This window comes from Pleurodeles waltl, chromosome 7, assembly GCF_031143425.1.
Source record: "Pleurodeles waltl isolate 20211129_DDA chromosome 7, aPleWal1.hap1.20221129, whole genome shotgun sequence".
Classification (NCBI taxonomy): Eukaryota; Metazoa; Chordata; class Amphibia; order Caudata; family Salamandridae; genus Pleurodeles; species Pleurodeles waltl.
The window spans coordinates 323,960,044-323,977,112 of record NC_090446.1 but is presented as its reverse complement, the minus strand read 5'-3'; the positions used below and the strand labels follow the sequence as shown (position 1 = coordinate 323,977,112).

The following is a 17,069-nucleotide window of genomic DNA, read 5'->3' as shown; positions in this document are numbered from 1 at the left end:
ACCGTCGCGCAGAATCACAGGACGTGATTCGCTGGGCGGTGTTCTGTTGGCGTGGCAGTGGTGGTGGAGCTCCAAAAACCTATTTATCAACCCTAAACCCTAAAAAGCAACCTCCACTTCCCCGCCGCCCGTCACTATGGCTGTTGGCGGCTCTCTGTCGGAAAAATGACATAGAGCTCCCAACAGTCATAATACGCAGAGCGGAAAACCGCCACCACTGGCGGTCTACAGCACGGCGGTCCCTCAGCGGTCTTGTGAAAAGACCGTCGAGGTTGTAATGACCCCCATAGACTCTCATTTAAGAGGCCTGTGGGAAAATACCTCGCTGTGTCGCCCCGCGCCACCGGGAAAGCGCAGAAATGTGCTGTATCTACAAGATACAGTGCATTTCTGACCTCTCTCCTTGCGCTGGCTCACAAATTGCTGCCTAGTGCCAATGCAGGCAACCTGGCACCATAATGCCAAGGTGCCAGCGTTGTGGGGATGATTGTTTTTGTGCATGAAGGGACCTCTTCCTGCACAAAAACAATCAAAACAGGTGCTTTCCTCTTTCTATGTGTGCTGCAAAATGCAGCACACATAGAAAGAGGAAAAAACAGGGAGAAGTAAAGATATTTCTCCCTTTGTGTCAATCTTACACCACCGCCGCAATGGCATAGGATTCTGATACAGTACAAAACGTGCACATCTGGGAATATGTCAGATTCCGTCAGACTCCTGGAACGCCCCTTATAAGCAGTGTTATGCGTGAAACAGCTCCATATTTACAAGGCCATGAAAAGCCATGCAAGGTGGCTTTTCATGGCCTTGTAAACATGGGCTGGCACACTGCGCCTCGTAACATAAATAAAATGATGCTCCAGTAGCTCAGTGTGCCACTCAGGCCCCGTGAATGAGCCCCTTACAGGGCCTCATTTACAAGAACCTGATGCATTGCGCCTGATGCAGCAGATTTCTTGCGCTGCTCAATGATTCCCTAACAAATCCCTTGGGTGCGCTGTATTTACTATACAGAGCTCCGTGGTGCATGTTTTCAAAGATGCGTCAGAAATTCTGATGCGTCTGTGGCGCTAAACTGATGGATTGCTGGAATAGTATAAAAATGATGATGCTACTCCAACAATGCGAGAAAGTCCTGTGTCAGTTTAATGCCTGCTCTGAGCAGGCGTTATAATTATGACGCAGTGAAATTGCAGTATGAAGCAGTGAAATGTAAATTTCACAGCGTCAGTTCTGCGTGGCTTTTTGCCCGGAGCGCTACATTATACCTGGCGCAGGAATGTGATGCAAAGCTTTACAAAGTGATGCATTGGGCCTAGTGTGACATTTTGTAAATCTGGAACAGTGTAAAGCACTGCTTAGCGCAACTGCTGTGTGAAAAACAATTACGCAATAGTGGGCCAAGGCCTTGTAAATTATGCCCTTAGGGCCATATTTACAACGCCCCATGGAGCAGGGCAGTGCAGCAAGTTCCACCGTGGAAGGGCAGAAATGCTCCATATCTACAAGATACAGTGCACTTCTGTCCTCTCCCCCACCCAGGCACACAAACTGCTATCATGCCCCAGCCCAGGCACTCTTTCTGCCTGCATTGTTGTGGTGATTGTTTTTATGCAGGAAGGGATGCCTTCCTTCACAAAAATAATCAATGGAGGTGTATGGTGCAGAATGCAGCACATGAAGAAAGAGGAAAAATACAAGGGGAAGTAAAGCTATTTCTCCCCATTGCATCATCTTTATGCCACCCCTGCAGTGGCATAGGCTTTTGACACAATCCCAGGGTTACAAAAATTTGTGAGTCTGGGAATGTATCAAAAACACCCTTGCAACAACACCCATGGAAACGCGTCCCTGACACAAAGTAATACAATGCAGCGACTTGCACTGCATTGCATTACTCTATATCTACAGGGCCACGAAAAGCCCTGCAGAGTGGCTTTGCGTGGCCTTGTAGATATGGAACAGCAGCCTGTGCCGCCGATGTATCACTTAAAGTGACTCATCAGTGGCTAAGTCTTCTCATAAATCTGAGCTTTAAGCCCAGATTTGCAACAAAGTGGCACAGCATGCTGCTGCACCAAAAATAGCAGCGCTGTGCTGTGCCACTTATGAAACATCGGGGTGCGTCACATTTATAGAAATACAGCGCCCTGTGTTTCCCCCTGCTCCAGCGCTGAATTAAGCTGCCTGCACCAAAGCAGGCATCTTTGCCCCATAGTGCAATGGTTTCCAAATTGGGGGGATAGATTGTTTATATGCATGGCCTTTTTCTCCTTCTATGTGTGCTGCAAAATGCAGCACACATGGAAAAAGAAAAAAGAGGAGGAATACCTCAGATTTATGCCTTCTTGTAAATCTAGGGCAGCATATTTACAAGGAGGCTTATGCCACAACAAGTGGCTTAACACCTCCTTGTAAATATGGTGCAGTGAAAAGCGCCACTGGAGCGTCCCAAAAAAGTGACACCCTGGTGGTGTTAGGGCCTTGTAAATCTGGCCCTCGTTTCTCAAGTGTGCATCTGCTCCTGACGCCTCTCCCCAAGGCCTTTTTATACTTCCCTACTGACTTTAATCAATCCTCTGATGACATTTAGCAGAGTTCACCATCCTTCAAGTCAGGATCATATTTTAAACTACTGAAGACGCAAATATTGAATATTTCAAAGTGAAATACGTGTACACGCCTTAACTTCGATGCCGCTTTACAGTCCTGTCTAGTGTGTGTATGTGAGTGTGTTTCCTCGTATATGTATTTATAATTGCTCTATAGCAAAGCAGAAATGTATTCCATAACATTTCACATACCAAATTGCGGTCCTTTAAAATGCACAATTTAAGGGCTTTGTTCTATTTTACTGGATGGATACGCTGCAGACACGCCTGCGCATCATCAGCGGCCATCCATTCTGCGTGGAATATTCACTGGCCTGTATCAAATGCCATTTGCAGCCAGCCATGCCTACATCTGAACTATACTGAAATCTGTTTCTGGTGATAAACCGCACTTTAACACCTCATTAATTTGACTCTGTGATGGTCGAAGTGGCCAGCTCTGCAGAACTTCAAATGCTTGCTTTATCGTGGGAAGCCAGGCGCAAGGGGGAGAGATGTTGCTGTTTATGATTGTTTTACATTCAATAATTTAAAATTGTCCAACATGGAACCGTGAAGAGCGCCTCGCGCATACCAGAAAGCGACTGCCGTCTCATTTGAAAGTGGAAATTTCTCCTATTTTTTAGTTTTTGATTTTCTTTTTTTTTCCTCTTGTGCATGCTGCCGGGGAACGCGTTGCCATGTTCTTAGCAGTGCTAGGTAGTCGGCCGTCGGCCACGCCGTGTCCAACTCTCCTCCTGACCACAGGTGATTATCCATACTCACATAGGTTTGGCGAATCCTGCTTTCTCACAGGCCATTTATGTTCTTTGGGTAGTTCTATCAGCCACTCTACCCCTCCGTTTGCCAACTGGCAGAAGAAGGGGTCCGTGGTAAAGTATGTGGCGAAGCCAGCATTTATTTGCGGTTTATTGAAATTTCAAGTCGCTGGAATAGCACCTTTTTGCTAAAGTGCTGAAATACACTTGCCCTTCAACTTCTATTGGATGAACGTGTGGCTACTTTGGGCTTGCACAAATTTGAACGACAGCGATTATTTCCCCTAAATTTGACATTAATGCATATATAAGAGACAAAATCCTGAAACATTTATGCTGGCTTTGATAAGCAAGTCTGTACGTAGCTTACTATGCTTGGAGTAACTGCAAATGTAACCACCTAATAATATACTACTACATTTACTTCTGTGTTCACTTACTCTTATCATTTAATGTTTTTTTTTGCATTTATGTTGAAAAGCAACTCTATTTGTTGAACGCACCTGCATTCTTTCCGTTTACACTTTACTCCTATCACATCTCTATCCCAGCTGATCTGAAACTCTTTCATCATCATCACAGCTTCTTTATGCCTTGTGCTTGGCATGGCTGTTCAACCACTTTTTTATTCATTCCAATACATGACTGGAGATGAAGTTGTGCAATTTCCAGTAAAGTGCAAGATCCTTGATTTCATGTCTTTTTTGGTATCTAGATATTGTCGGTTTGAGGTTTCAGGTCCACACCAGAAGTGCTCATTGTTTAAGCTTTTAAAAATCGTAATCCTGTAGAGTATTCCACAACTTGATAAAGTGCAGTTTACTGTTAAACCTCTACAATAACATTTTGGCCATATTCATATTCACATTAGGGATTTACCCTTGAGATGTTCATGGGATATCTCCATCTGCAGCTTGTGCATTTAGCTCACAAAAAAAGAGAAGGAGAAATAAGGCATTTTTTAATGACAGCAGACGCCTAGTTTGTGTGTGGGTGTGTGTGTGGAAGAGGAGGGGGGTATAGGTTGCATTGCACCAATCACAGATGTGTAAGTACAATGCGTAATTTACCTGGGATAGCCTGGCTATTGATTGTGATGACTTTCTTCCCCTCATCTCCAGATCATATACATTCCTAGACTTTCTGTGCAAAACCAGACTGGCATTTTTTAGATGCTCCGTTTGAGACTAGTCTTCACATCAACAAAAGCACAGTCCAGGAACGGGATGAAGTGCATATACAGGGCTGCTGATCCCACCTATATACATCCTAGTTGAGAATTTTATGCTTACTCGTTTCACATTCAATGTACAACTTTGCTCGTTTAGCAGGACATTTACCTTGCAGCATAATATTGCATCAATGTTGGCGCTGCAAACATGCTTATCCAATTGATTTTGATATGGTTGGATCTCTTTAAGGCCACTGAGAAATCAGGTTTCTCAAGAAGTGTAAGTAATAAACCTTTGCTGTGATCCTCATATCATGTGGCCCTTCTCTACCAAGCCTTCTCACTAAAAGGACATTGTGTCCTGTAATTAGTTCGGCAATTCCCCTATAAAAATCCCTCTAAAGTACACTTTGTAGACAAGGAACACAAAATAATTTTGCGATGGGTTAAAACACGCTGATGTTTTTTATTAAACCCATAAAACCATTCACTCATGTTTCCATCCATACAAAAGTCAAAAAAATATCTAGCTTTGTGAGTAAACAGGAGCAAGAACTCTGTAAACCAGAGTTTCTTATTTTTAAATTTCAGCAATGGTAACTTATGCAACCAGTCTGCTGTGAAGAACATAATTAATTCTAAATATATATTCTTTAAAAATAAATCACAAAAATTGTTTGGATATAAAGATTTACATACGCGCCAATTCATTGTGCATTTGAGCTGCTATTAATTGTTCAAAACATTCATCCAGTCCTACATTAACTCCAATTAAAAAACTTTGACAGCCACCTAACCATTTCTTGACACCAACCATCAGTCCAACAGTCATTCTATCTTGCTGTCTTCTAGACAATCCATCTTTCTAATGTTCATTGCAATCCTCTACCTACAGCTTTTCTGCCCCATTTGTATAATTGAGTTCAGCAACCCAAAGCTCAGCCCTGCTTCCTTTCTAAGGCACATTCATCTATTCATTTTACTTCAGCCATGAAAGTATTGCTGAATCTAAAAGTTCACTAGGTAATTCAAAAATTGCACCTATTTTCTATTTTATGCTCTAAATGTGTTTTTTCGTGCTCAGTACAGCCCTGTATGTATCTTAGACACCATCTAGCCACATAGTTATGTCAGCGGGCACCTATTAATTGTTCAATTAAGACATCATGCCCTTATGCAATTCAATTCACAATGTTACACAAAATATCTGTCTGTTACAAATCCCTAATGTTATCTACAACGAACAATTCATTTCTCTCCTCAGCATATGTCAGTAACCCACTATGACCATGCATCTAAACTCATTCCAGTCATCTTTCTTCAACTCACTCAAATCATCTGTTCCTTGTGCATTTTTTAACCACTTATCAATAAAAAATCGCTTAACCTACTTAAAAATGAGAAACACCACTGCGTTAAACTTGATCCATCACAGTATTTCATGTCAAACACTGTCTCTTTAAATGAGTTCAATTAAGTTTCAATCTAAGAACATGTATGGTGTGTCAATAGCTTGTACTAGTTTAGTTTTAGCAGTACTGTTAAATTTATTCCAGTTGACTATCCTCTGCTGACTCTAATAATCCATCTATAGTTCAACCATATTTCAATCACTTTATGTATCTATTTATCATTCCTCATGGTTATATTTTGCATTTTAACATCAAGTCATAAGTTAGTACAACCATCACTCAGTCCACTGACTACTTCAGTATTTTAATTTTCCATTACATTTTTTCTATCCATCTATCTTTTGCTAACAACTGTTGGTCAAGTACCTGCACCAAGCAGTGTTCACTTATAGTAGCCAGTACCACTTTCTATCCATCCATCAATCACTCCAGATATCTATTCTTGCTTTCTAATGATATATCTCTGTTCATTAAAACTACTGAAATAGTCTTTCAATGACCTTTCGGTGTCTAATTATGCGTAAACTCCTTTTATGTATCAAATGCTTACTACAACCACCTCATCAATGCTCATTTCAACTCTCTAAGTCATTCCCTTTAACCATCCATTCTAATTATTGATGTTATTGTCATCTGTTAATTTATTTTGTTTTCCAGTGAACAGGAGGCTCAAAATCAGCCTGCTAATAGCTATTCATTGTCAGATCCCACACTCATTGTATCCACTCCTCTCACCAGAGAACTCTTTTCCTCTTAAATAAGAAAAATGTCCACGGCTGGGTTCTGACGGACCATTTATGTAAGCCAAGTGATTGGAGCTTTTGCTGCCCTCACTTAAATCATAAACACCCTTTTTATCTTCAAACTTCAGTTGGACAGCACACATTCAGGGGTTTACTGCAATGAGTTCCCAAGATAGCCCTGTCAGCATTTCCCACGATATAACCTGCTGCACTTACCTGTCCCTCAATTTGTTTATATATATAATCTTTTGTTAATACTACTGTGAATGTCTTGCCTTGGATTATGCTGTTGGCTGGAATACCTGGGATTTCTGGTCTTCATGCCTATTTTAAATGCACAATACAAATTAAACAAAAATTAATTTCTTAATTTGTTCCCTGTTCACTTGTCCAAAGATGGTGACCACATTACTCAAGAACATTGTCTACACTGTTTTAAATCATGCACTTTTGTGTGGTAGCCTAAGACTTTCCGAGTGTTGTAGTCATGTTTGCTTCCATTGAGGTATTTAGACCAACTTACTTTAAATCAATGATTTAAAAAAAAAAAAAAAAAAAACTAGAGATAGTCCTCATAACGACCTGGAGCTAGGTGTTTACCCTGCATTCAACCATCTCTCATTTCCCCGTCTCATTAGATGTAGCAATAAATCTATGACTGTGTTGGAGTATGTAAGCTTGATAAAATTACCCCTACTCAGTGGACTTAATTTTGAACATATTGGCGCTCCATCCCTGTTAATAGTGTTGGAAGGAATAGAAGCTCATTATGAGATGTCAGTAATCACCAACTATTGGCCCAGTGACACATAATTCATTGGGAATTCCTAAGTTTACAGATTTATTGGGGACATCTAATGCTTCCTATCTCTATAAGAAACTCTGGGAGAAAAATCAGGAATTATTGAGGGAATCATACCTAATGTAACAAATTGATCCCACACCAATGGAGTTAAAAGTTCCCCTGTATATTTTGTCTGAGGTATGGAATAACCATCTATACAGAAGGGCTCTAATAATGAAATCTCTCTTGCCCATGAAGCAAATCCTTCAGCACTGAAGATGAAGAGCGAACATTCTTGGATCAGATCTCCTACTTACTTCCCATTAACTTTTCTGATCCAGCACTCATCGTGCACCACAGTCAAGAATTTGCTGTAAATTAGGTTAGACCTCTCCTTTGATTTCACACCTTAAATTACTAGTGAAGACATCCACAGAATAAGTGAGCATGCCATAGAGAAAATCATTAGTTGTACATATCTGTTATTGTTACGGTATATGCTGCAAGTCTTAAAAAATGAACAGAATAATCTTAACTCACCAACTCTGATTGGTGCAATCTGGATGACAAAAAGGATCAAAATTATCATTTAAAATGTTACCCTTTTTGCAGTTTGAATTGTGTGCTCAAGCTTGGGAAATCTTTTAAAAGCTTATAAAAGTTGATAACTTCTGATATCATTAAAAAATTCTAAAACTAAGGCACTCATTACGACCCTGGCGGTCTGAAGATCGCCAGGCGGGGGTGGTGGTCTTGAAGACCGCCATATTACAAGTTTGGCAGTTTGTCTGAAGTCAAACTGCCTATACTCCGCCGGTCCCACCTCTTTTCCACATTCCGCCGGGCTGGAGGTGAGCACATCCAGCACGGCAGATGCCGTAATACCGGTAGCGGTATTACAGCATGGGAGACTGCCAGCATTTTTCTGGTGATAAAGCTGGCGGTTTTGCATCCTGGCAACAGGAATAAGAATTCCTGTCACCAGGATACACTTGCAAACACATCCACTTACCTTCATGCATGCACTCGCACACTTCTACACAAGCAAACACCCCCCCACTCACCCACACATACACACCCATTCAAACTGACATACATGCACAAACACATTGACACACACCCATTCACTCCCCCTCCAGCACATACCCACATGGATGCCCCCTCACCCGCATGCATCCATTCACACCCCTGCCCCCTCACACCACATAGACCTATTCACTCCCCCTTGCACACCGCACACATGCACCCACCACATTCATCTGCATTCACCAACATACACTCACCACTTCTGCCACATTCACGACACTCACACACTCACAAATGCACACACACTCCCAACCCCCGCCCCTGACAGACGATCACTTATCTCATCTGTTGAGGAGGTCATCAAGGAGGGGGCACATTTCGGCACTTCCACTCCCTGCAGCGCCCTGCCATCAGGGCTCTGCCTCTCTGTATTACAGGTCGTAATTCGGCTTGAAGCATCCTTTTGGCATGGTGGTGCCGGTGGTGGAACTGCCTCTTCCCAGCCAACCGCCAGCATGACTGTGTCGGATTTCCTCCCTATTTCGGGCAGAAATCTGCTGGCAGTCGTAATGCGGTGGTCTTAAGACCACCAGCACTGACGGTCTTTCGGCACCTGCGGTTTTGACGGTCTTGTAAAAAGACCACCAAAGTCATAATAAGGGCCAAACTCTGAGTCTTCAATGACCATGAAAACTTCACTTTAAACCTCTCTTCACAGGTAATGTTGCCCGAGGGAAACAAAAATGATGTGGGGCATACATACTTATTTACGCCCACTTTAGACTCTAAAGGTTACCCCACTTCTAGAGGAATCAAAAAATGTCCCTCCTTACGGTCTAGAAGGACTCTTTCATTTTCATTTTAATGGTGTGATCCACTATAGACAGACAGCAAAAATCAAATATGAGGATATCTGCCAAAACCTTTCAGATCCATGAAATTGAGAGTTAACAGATTGTCAACGGAGGTAGTCTGAGTTTCATTGTCATCCCATTTACCTCATCTTGCAGAAAGAGATAATGGTTTGAATGATTAAAAATATAACATTCAGATCACACCCATTAATATAGGCCATGGGTTTTTCTAGACATAAAGCTTAATGTGCCCCATATTTTCAGAGTGGTGATACACCTGGAGAATACCACAGGAATTGACATGGCAAGGGTCAACAAGTATTCTACAAGTTAAGAGGTAATTATCTTAAGGGCTGAACTCCACCATCTCCACATAGAACACACTGTCTGCAATGTATCAATTGTTATATAAAGATATTTTTATTTGACAATTGTCATTGTAATATACGTGATAGCCCGTGAACTGTTTGCAAAAATATCCTCGGATAGTTTCAACTTTTTTAAGATCTCAAGGGACTCCTAAAATATTGGCTGTACGTAGTGGCGTTACTGAAAGGTCTTGGTTACTCATTGGTCCACAAGGGAACAAACTATTTGATATCATTTAGTAAGAATAAGCAACACTTTTTGCAATATCATGGTACATAGCATTATTGCATCACTCATTTTCTGCAAGGTACAATGGAAACTTTCAGCCCAGATTAAATATGCCTGCTTGGGGAAAGGAATTGGGTGTCCTGGATGGGTCGAAGCCACTGTCTAGCCTTACTTTCATTATTTATCTGGTTAAAAATTGCATGTCTTATTCTGTGGTTAGTACATTTTCTCTAACCATCTTACTTCTTTGTGGTCGCCAGGTATTCTTCCTCAAGGTTCTCTACATGCTTGATTAACATTGTTATCAAATGTATGAATGATTCAATGAATCAACCATTGTATAGAGATTTAGACCAGGAGATGTTTGTTCCTGCCAATAAAATCAAACTTTACTCAATTGAGACATTTAAATATGAAGTTGTTTGTTTAAGAGCATGAAGAGTGTCAATGGCTGATAAGACAACTCACCATGCAACAGTTTTATACAAAAGCAGGGCATTAACCACAAGACTGCATCTTCCTTCTTCAGATGTTGGTTAATGCAGCTACAGCAGAAGAAAAATCTAGTTGTGTCTTAAAAGGAGTGGCACACAAATGTTGTGATGTTCATTATGGCATTGTCTCAATAGATGAAGTGAGGTCATATTTGTCCACAGTGTTGGAGAGGTGGTTCCTTCGTGTGGTTTAACTGCCTTTTTGTCTAAGCGATGAGCTTGATGTCTCTTGTTTGTTAAAATACCAGGGCATCCTTATGAATGGGCAGCATTCCAGTTTTTCTCCACGTTTATCTTTGTACAGGCTGATGTTTTTCCAGGGCCCTACTTGTTGAAGAATAAAAGTCCATAAATTGAAGTGAAAAATACCAAACAATGTCTATGGAATCTAATACGTAAGTTTTGGGTTGTGGAATAAAAAGACTTAATCTAACTTTCAAATTACTCTTTCTGTGATTCTCAACATGTTACTAGGTCTCCTTGACCCCAGTTGCCATAGCTTACAAAATGAGTCTTTATGCGTAGGCTAATATGCCAACATGAAGCATTGTATGGCAAACTCAACATGTACCTGTGCTAAAGAATGGCTCATATCAGAGAAGCAAGACACTGATAAGTCAAAATATATTCATCTGGTCCCAGGAAGAATCAGTGAAGAGTAATGGACAAGAACTGTATGTTAACAAAACTCTTTTGTCAGTAGTTCTATATTGACAGGTCAACAAATGTTTTGGCTTCATGTGCAAAAATGGATCGGTAAAGTCCAGTTGTACGCCATTGACTCTTCAGTAGATGGTCAATGTATTTATGGCACAAATAATATTTACATTCTTATTGCATAATTGCTCAACATTATGAGTTAATACTTATTTTCCAACTACAAAAATATATTCACCCAATATTTGCAGTGATCAGAATTTCATTATTTGCTTTCAAAGACAGAAACTCTAGGTATTTCTTAATAAACTGTTTGTACACCCACTGCAATTTTACTCAAGCAGAAAAAGTTTCATATAGTAATTAATACACCTATCAAGGGAATTCACTTTGTGTTGAGAATCCATTCTAGTCTGAAGCCTCATGCGATAGTTTTCTCTTTACAAGGTGACATACATGCTGAAACTAGTCTACCTAAAGGAAAGGCATTGATTTATTTATTTGTTCCTAACTCTGTTGTTATCTACTCCCTTCATCCCTTTCTCCAGTCCTTTCACATGCTGCCTTTCCATTTTACTAACATATCTGGGGGCAGAGGCATGACCTAACATTTAATTAACGCTTGTGCCCCTACGTTATATTCCAACCTGTGTATTCTTTTCCATGTGTACTTCTAAAGGCAAATCAGATATTGTTGCACCAGGAGAAGCCAAATGATGTTGCCAAGAGTTGCACATATATATCTCATGCATTATATGTCCCCTGACACAGATTTTTTAAAGGAAGGTCAGTAGACTGTTTCATAGATTCATGACCAGTTTTAAGTTTCTGATGTTCAACTCACTCACGACATGCTAGACACTTCCAACTGACCTTCCTTTCCAAGATATAATAGCATTTATAGTCCAGCACCCTTGATGAATAAGCTTCAGCAAGTCTCATTCTCTATTCTGTTTTTCCCTGTTCAGCTGAAACAAACATGCAATGTAAGTGTAAACTTTGTGATCTTAAAAGCAACAAGGGAAAAAGCATATGCTCTACTAAAGGAACTAAGGGCCTTATGTAGAATTTGATGGATGAGATATTGTGTAAAGCTGTTGTGGATATGATGTATTACAAGTACATTACAATACAATGCACCTGTAATAGACTGAACATCTACCATATTTACTATGGAGTATCCCATCCTCCAAACTCTAAGTAAGGCCCTAAGAATATTGAGGTTGCACCACTTTATCCTATTTGTGAAAGTGTCACTGAATTATGGGCTTGCCTAGAACTTTGATTTGCTGTTTACATTTCTCCATCTAGGTGCTTCTACTCAGAATTCCAATGCTGTGGAGCCAGAAAAGCAGGTTGACAACACAGTGAAGATGGCTGGGGTGATTGCTGGGCTTCTGATGTTTGTGATCATCCTCCTGGGGGCCATGCTCACCATCAAAAGAAGGTAGGAAGGTGTCTGTGTGGTCCATCTGTACCTCATTCTTTTACTTTTCCTTTCCCACCTCATTGCACTATCCATGTGTTTCAACTTCCACCTCTAATTGGGCTGCACCTTCGCTGCAGATTGCAAGCCCAGTATTCTATTTGTGTAACTGGCATTACCTAAGCTATGTGCTACAACTACCACAATAAAATTTGTTGCAAACCTAGTGCCATTGTAAATTATGCCAGACACAAGAGCTTCCACTCTTTGGCTGCGTCCATACATACTGTGATGCTGTCAGCCTCTCATGATACAGTCTTTGCATACTTGTGCTTGTAGCTTTCATAAAACTGTAAGCAATTTAATGCTTGCAGTGTTCTCTACTTGCATGGCTAGTGTTAACATACTCCTTCTATTACTTTCTGTACTTCTGTAACTGTATGCTCTGTGATGCTCATAGTTCTCACTCTGAGCTTTTATTAAAAATGTCAATTTGAGCACCGTGAGACTCAGAACACTCTTTGCGTTTAATAACTAGAAATAAGTTTAGTTCAATTCTGGGGGCGGCTCCTCTGTTTGGGCAGAGGAGCGTCCACTCCCCCCCCACCCACCAGCAGCAGCAGCTGCCAAACTTCTACAATACAACGATAATAAACTATGTTTATTATCGTTGTATTGTAGAAGGGACGGTGCCCCACTCCATGACGAGCACAGTGTTCAGTGCTCAGCACTCCCTCTCAATACGCATGTATGTTTGGCAGGCCACCTGAAGCCGATCAAACATATATGCGCACTTAGCTCTGTACAACCCAGCAATGCAGTGCCGGACTAGAGAGAGCAGGCAGACTTTTCCAGTCTGCCTGGAAGTGCCCTAGCTGGGTGCTCCAACCAATCCAAACGCTGCTGTCAGCATGACAGCAGCGTTCAGATTTGCTGCAGGGCAGGCTGGGAGCCTGTGCCTGTGGCAAAGGAAAGGAGGGCTACGCAATGGTGGTAGTGGCAGAGTCACATTCAGATACGTTTTTTATTTTAAAGAAAAAATATTAATTTGTTTTCACTGCCGCCAACCCCTATTGCATGCCGTCCTGCCCACGCCACACGCCAGGACTTGAGACCCGTGTGTGATTGAAAGATTTTTGTTATTCCGATCTCTGTGGAGTTAGTCAACGATTTGTGATGCCTAGTGCCTTCTCATGCTGTTTTACTTTGACCAGTGTTGTTATAAGTTCTCTGAGGCTCATTCTACTTTGTGCTTGTGGATTTGGTGTAAATAAGAGTTTTGGGAAGCTGTTTGTGTTATCTTTGTTATTTTGTCCTTATGGCTGTCAGTGGATCTCTTTTTACTCCACATTAACAAGTGGCCTCTTAAGTTCAATATGGCTGGTAACTATAATTATGAAATCATTGAAAATACAGAAGATCACTTTGTTTAAAGATGAAGAATATGGTTGTCTAAAGCAGCCAAAATCTTTGTGTGAAAATGTGGGGATAAATAAGGAATTGCAATAATTATAAGGGGATTCCCTGAATATAATGCACGTAGCTCAGACAGGGAAATAACCAAAGTAGGAAAAAACTACTACAGAAGCTACTAAGATAGCCATGAAGATACCATCATCTTCACGTACCAATGATGTGGTCTGAGATGATACTAGCTATATATGACTGACCAGTAGTATATTTATAATAACAGGCTACTCAGTTTAGGTACTCAAATAACAAAATCCTATTACATGATTGATACAAACTTATTTTACAAATATAGATATTTTATTATTCCATTATGATACAATCATAAAAAATATATACATTAAATCAAAAAAATAATAACAGAAACATGCATACAAAGCACCTAAGTCAAACATACCACATAAACATTGAATAATTCAAATAAGAAAACGTGTCTTATTTACAAGTGAACCAGCACATTAAAAAACTAATTCAAGTAATGTGATTGGAACAATTTAAAGTTATAAGAATATACAAATATAAATTGTTCTAATATATTAGTCTTAATAATCTGATACATAGCCAAAACAGGCCAATATGGGCATGGTTCTGTCACAATGATACCATAGGGACCGAAGGCCTACGCTCGTTTCGGTGTTATAGAATATAGAAGACAACCTTCCTCAGGGCCGTTCCCAGTGGTACTAATATATAATACTCGAATCTTGGCAGCCAAATCTTCTGGTCAGATCAATTGTAAATTTGTGGTGTTCTTTTTGATAATGTAGTCCAAAAATCTTGTTTGGAGAGTCTTGTCTAACGTTTTTATAGGTTATTGATTCTTCTGACCATAGCTGCTTCGCTGCAGAACATGGTACTACCTAAATATAGGCTGATGTTTGTTTCTGAGTTCGGGTCCAAATGAGCCCCTATTTGTAAATATAGATCCTCAGAATCTTGCCGGTGGACCGAATGGATTCGGGAAGTGAAGGGCTGGATGCACTAATTTAAGTTTCAAGTGGAAAGATACCGGTCTCGGCGTTAGCTCTTCCCGCGTTCGCTGACTTCATCAGGATCTATATTTACAAACAGGGGCTCATTTGGACCCGAACTCAGAAACAAACATCAGCCTATATTTAGGTAGTACCATGTTCTGCAGCGAAGCATCTATGGTCAGAAGAATCAATAACCTGTAAAAACGTTAGACAAGACTCTCCAAACAAGATTTTGGAAGGCCCAGATCACTGTACTGGGGGTGAATGTTTGACAATGTTCAGCATTCCGTCCATCACTTGTTGTTTTTGCTTTGTCGCCCTAAGTGGGAAGGGTATGCCCAGACGTGGGTCCCGTGCTTCCCATGCCACTGGATTCAAGCTAGCCTGGCTGATGAGGGGTGACACCCCGAAACCGGTCCCAGGATGCTTGTTTCCAGTCCAGGGAAGGCCTGGCCTAGCATTTCGGGCTGGACTGTTCCCATGGGGAACAGGGTCAAGACTGATTTGCATATGGCTGGGTCCAAACTGGAATGGCATGGGCAGCAAAAAAAACGATGGATTTAGGCCCAGATCACTGTACTGGGGGTGAATGTTTGACAATGTTCAGCATTCCGTCCATCACTTGTTGTTTTTGCTTTGTCACCCTAAGTGGGAAGGGTATGCCCAGACGTGGGTCCCGTGCTTCCCATGCCACTGGATTCAAGCTAGCCTGGCTGATGAGGGGTGAAACCCCGAAACCGGTCCCAGGATGCTTGTTTCCAGTCCAGGGAAGGCCTGGCCTAGCAGTTCGGGCTGGACTGTTCCCTTGGGGAACAGGGTCAAGACTGATTTGCATATGGCTGGGTCCAAACTGGAATGGCATGGGCAGCAAAAAAAACGATGGATTTAGGCCCAGATCACTGTACTGGGGGTGAATGTTTGACAATGTTCAGCATTCCGTCCATTACTTGTTGTTTTTGCTTTGTCGCCCTAAGTGGGAAGGGTATGCCCAGACGTGGGTCCCGTGCTTCCCATGCCACTGGATTCAAGCTAGCCTGGCTGATGACGGGTGAAACCCCGAAACCGGTCCCAGGATGCTTGTTTCCAGTCCAGGGAAGGCCTGGCCTAGCAGTTCGGGCTGGACTGTTCCCATGGGGAACAGGGTCAAGACTGATTTGCATATGGCTGGGTCCAAAGTGGAATGGCATGGGCAGCAAAAAAAACGATGGATTTAGGCCCAGATCACTGTACTGGGGGTGAATGTTTGACAATGTTCAGCATTCCGTCCATCACTTGTTGTTTTTGCTTTGTCGCCCTAAGTGGGAAGGGTATGCCCAGACGTGGGTCCCGTGCTTCCCATGCCACTGGATTCAAGCTAGCCTGGCTGATGAGGGGTGAAACCCCGAAACCGGTCCCAGGATGCTTGTTTCCAGTCCAGGGAAGGCCTGGCCTAGCAGTTCGGGCTGGACTGTTCCCATGGGGAACAGGGTCAAGACTGATTTGCATATGGCTGGGTCCAAAGTGGAATGGCATGGGCAGCAAAAAAAACGATGGATTTAGGCCCAGATCACTGTACTGGGGGTGAATGTTTGACAATGTTCAGCATTCCGTCCATCACTTGTTGTTTTTGCTTTGTCGCCCTAAGTGGGAAGGGTATGCCCAGACGTGGGTCCCGTGCTTCCCATGCCACTGGATTCAAGCTAGCCTGGCTGATGAGGGGTGAAACCCCGAAACCGGTCCCAGGATGCTTGTTTCCAGTCCAGGGAAGGCCTGGCCTAGCAGTTCGGGCTGGACTGTTCCCATGGGGAACAGGGTCAAGACTGATTTGCATATGGCTGGGTCCAAACTGGAATGGCATGGGCAGCAAAAAAAACGATGGATTTAGGCCCAGATCACTCTACTGGGGGTGAATGTTTGACAATGTTCAGCATTCCGTCCATCACTTGTTGTTTTTGCTTTGTCGCCCTAAGTGGGAAGGGTATGCCCAGACGTGGGTCCCGTGCTTCCCATGCCACTGGATTCAAGCTAGCCTGGCTGATGAGGGGTGAAACCCCGAAACCGGTCCCAGGATGCTTGTTTCCAGTCCAGGGAAGGCCTGGCCTAGCAGTTCGG

The 17,069-nt window shown here is 42.1% G+C and overlaps 1 protein-coding gene across 1 annotated transcript in view; it reads left to right on the top strand.

The window, feature by feature from the left end:
* Positions 1–17,069, top strand: part of PTPRT (protein tyrosine phosphatase receptor type T) — a 1,804,620-nt gene that overhangs the window by 1,435,084 nt on the left and 352,467 nt on the right. The window contains exons 14-15 of the mRNA XM_069243772.1: positions 3,303–3,359; positions 12,420–12,555. Coding sequence (XP_069099873.1) covers positions 3,303–3,359; positions 12,420–12,555 — 193 coding nt within the window. The remainder of the gene's footprint in view (positions 1–3,302; positions 3,360–12,419; positions 12,556–17,069) is intronic.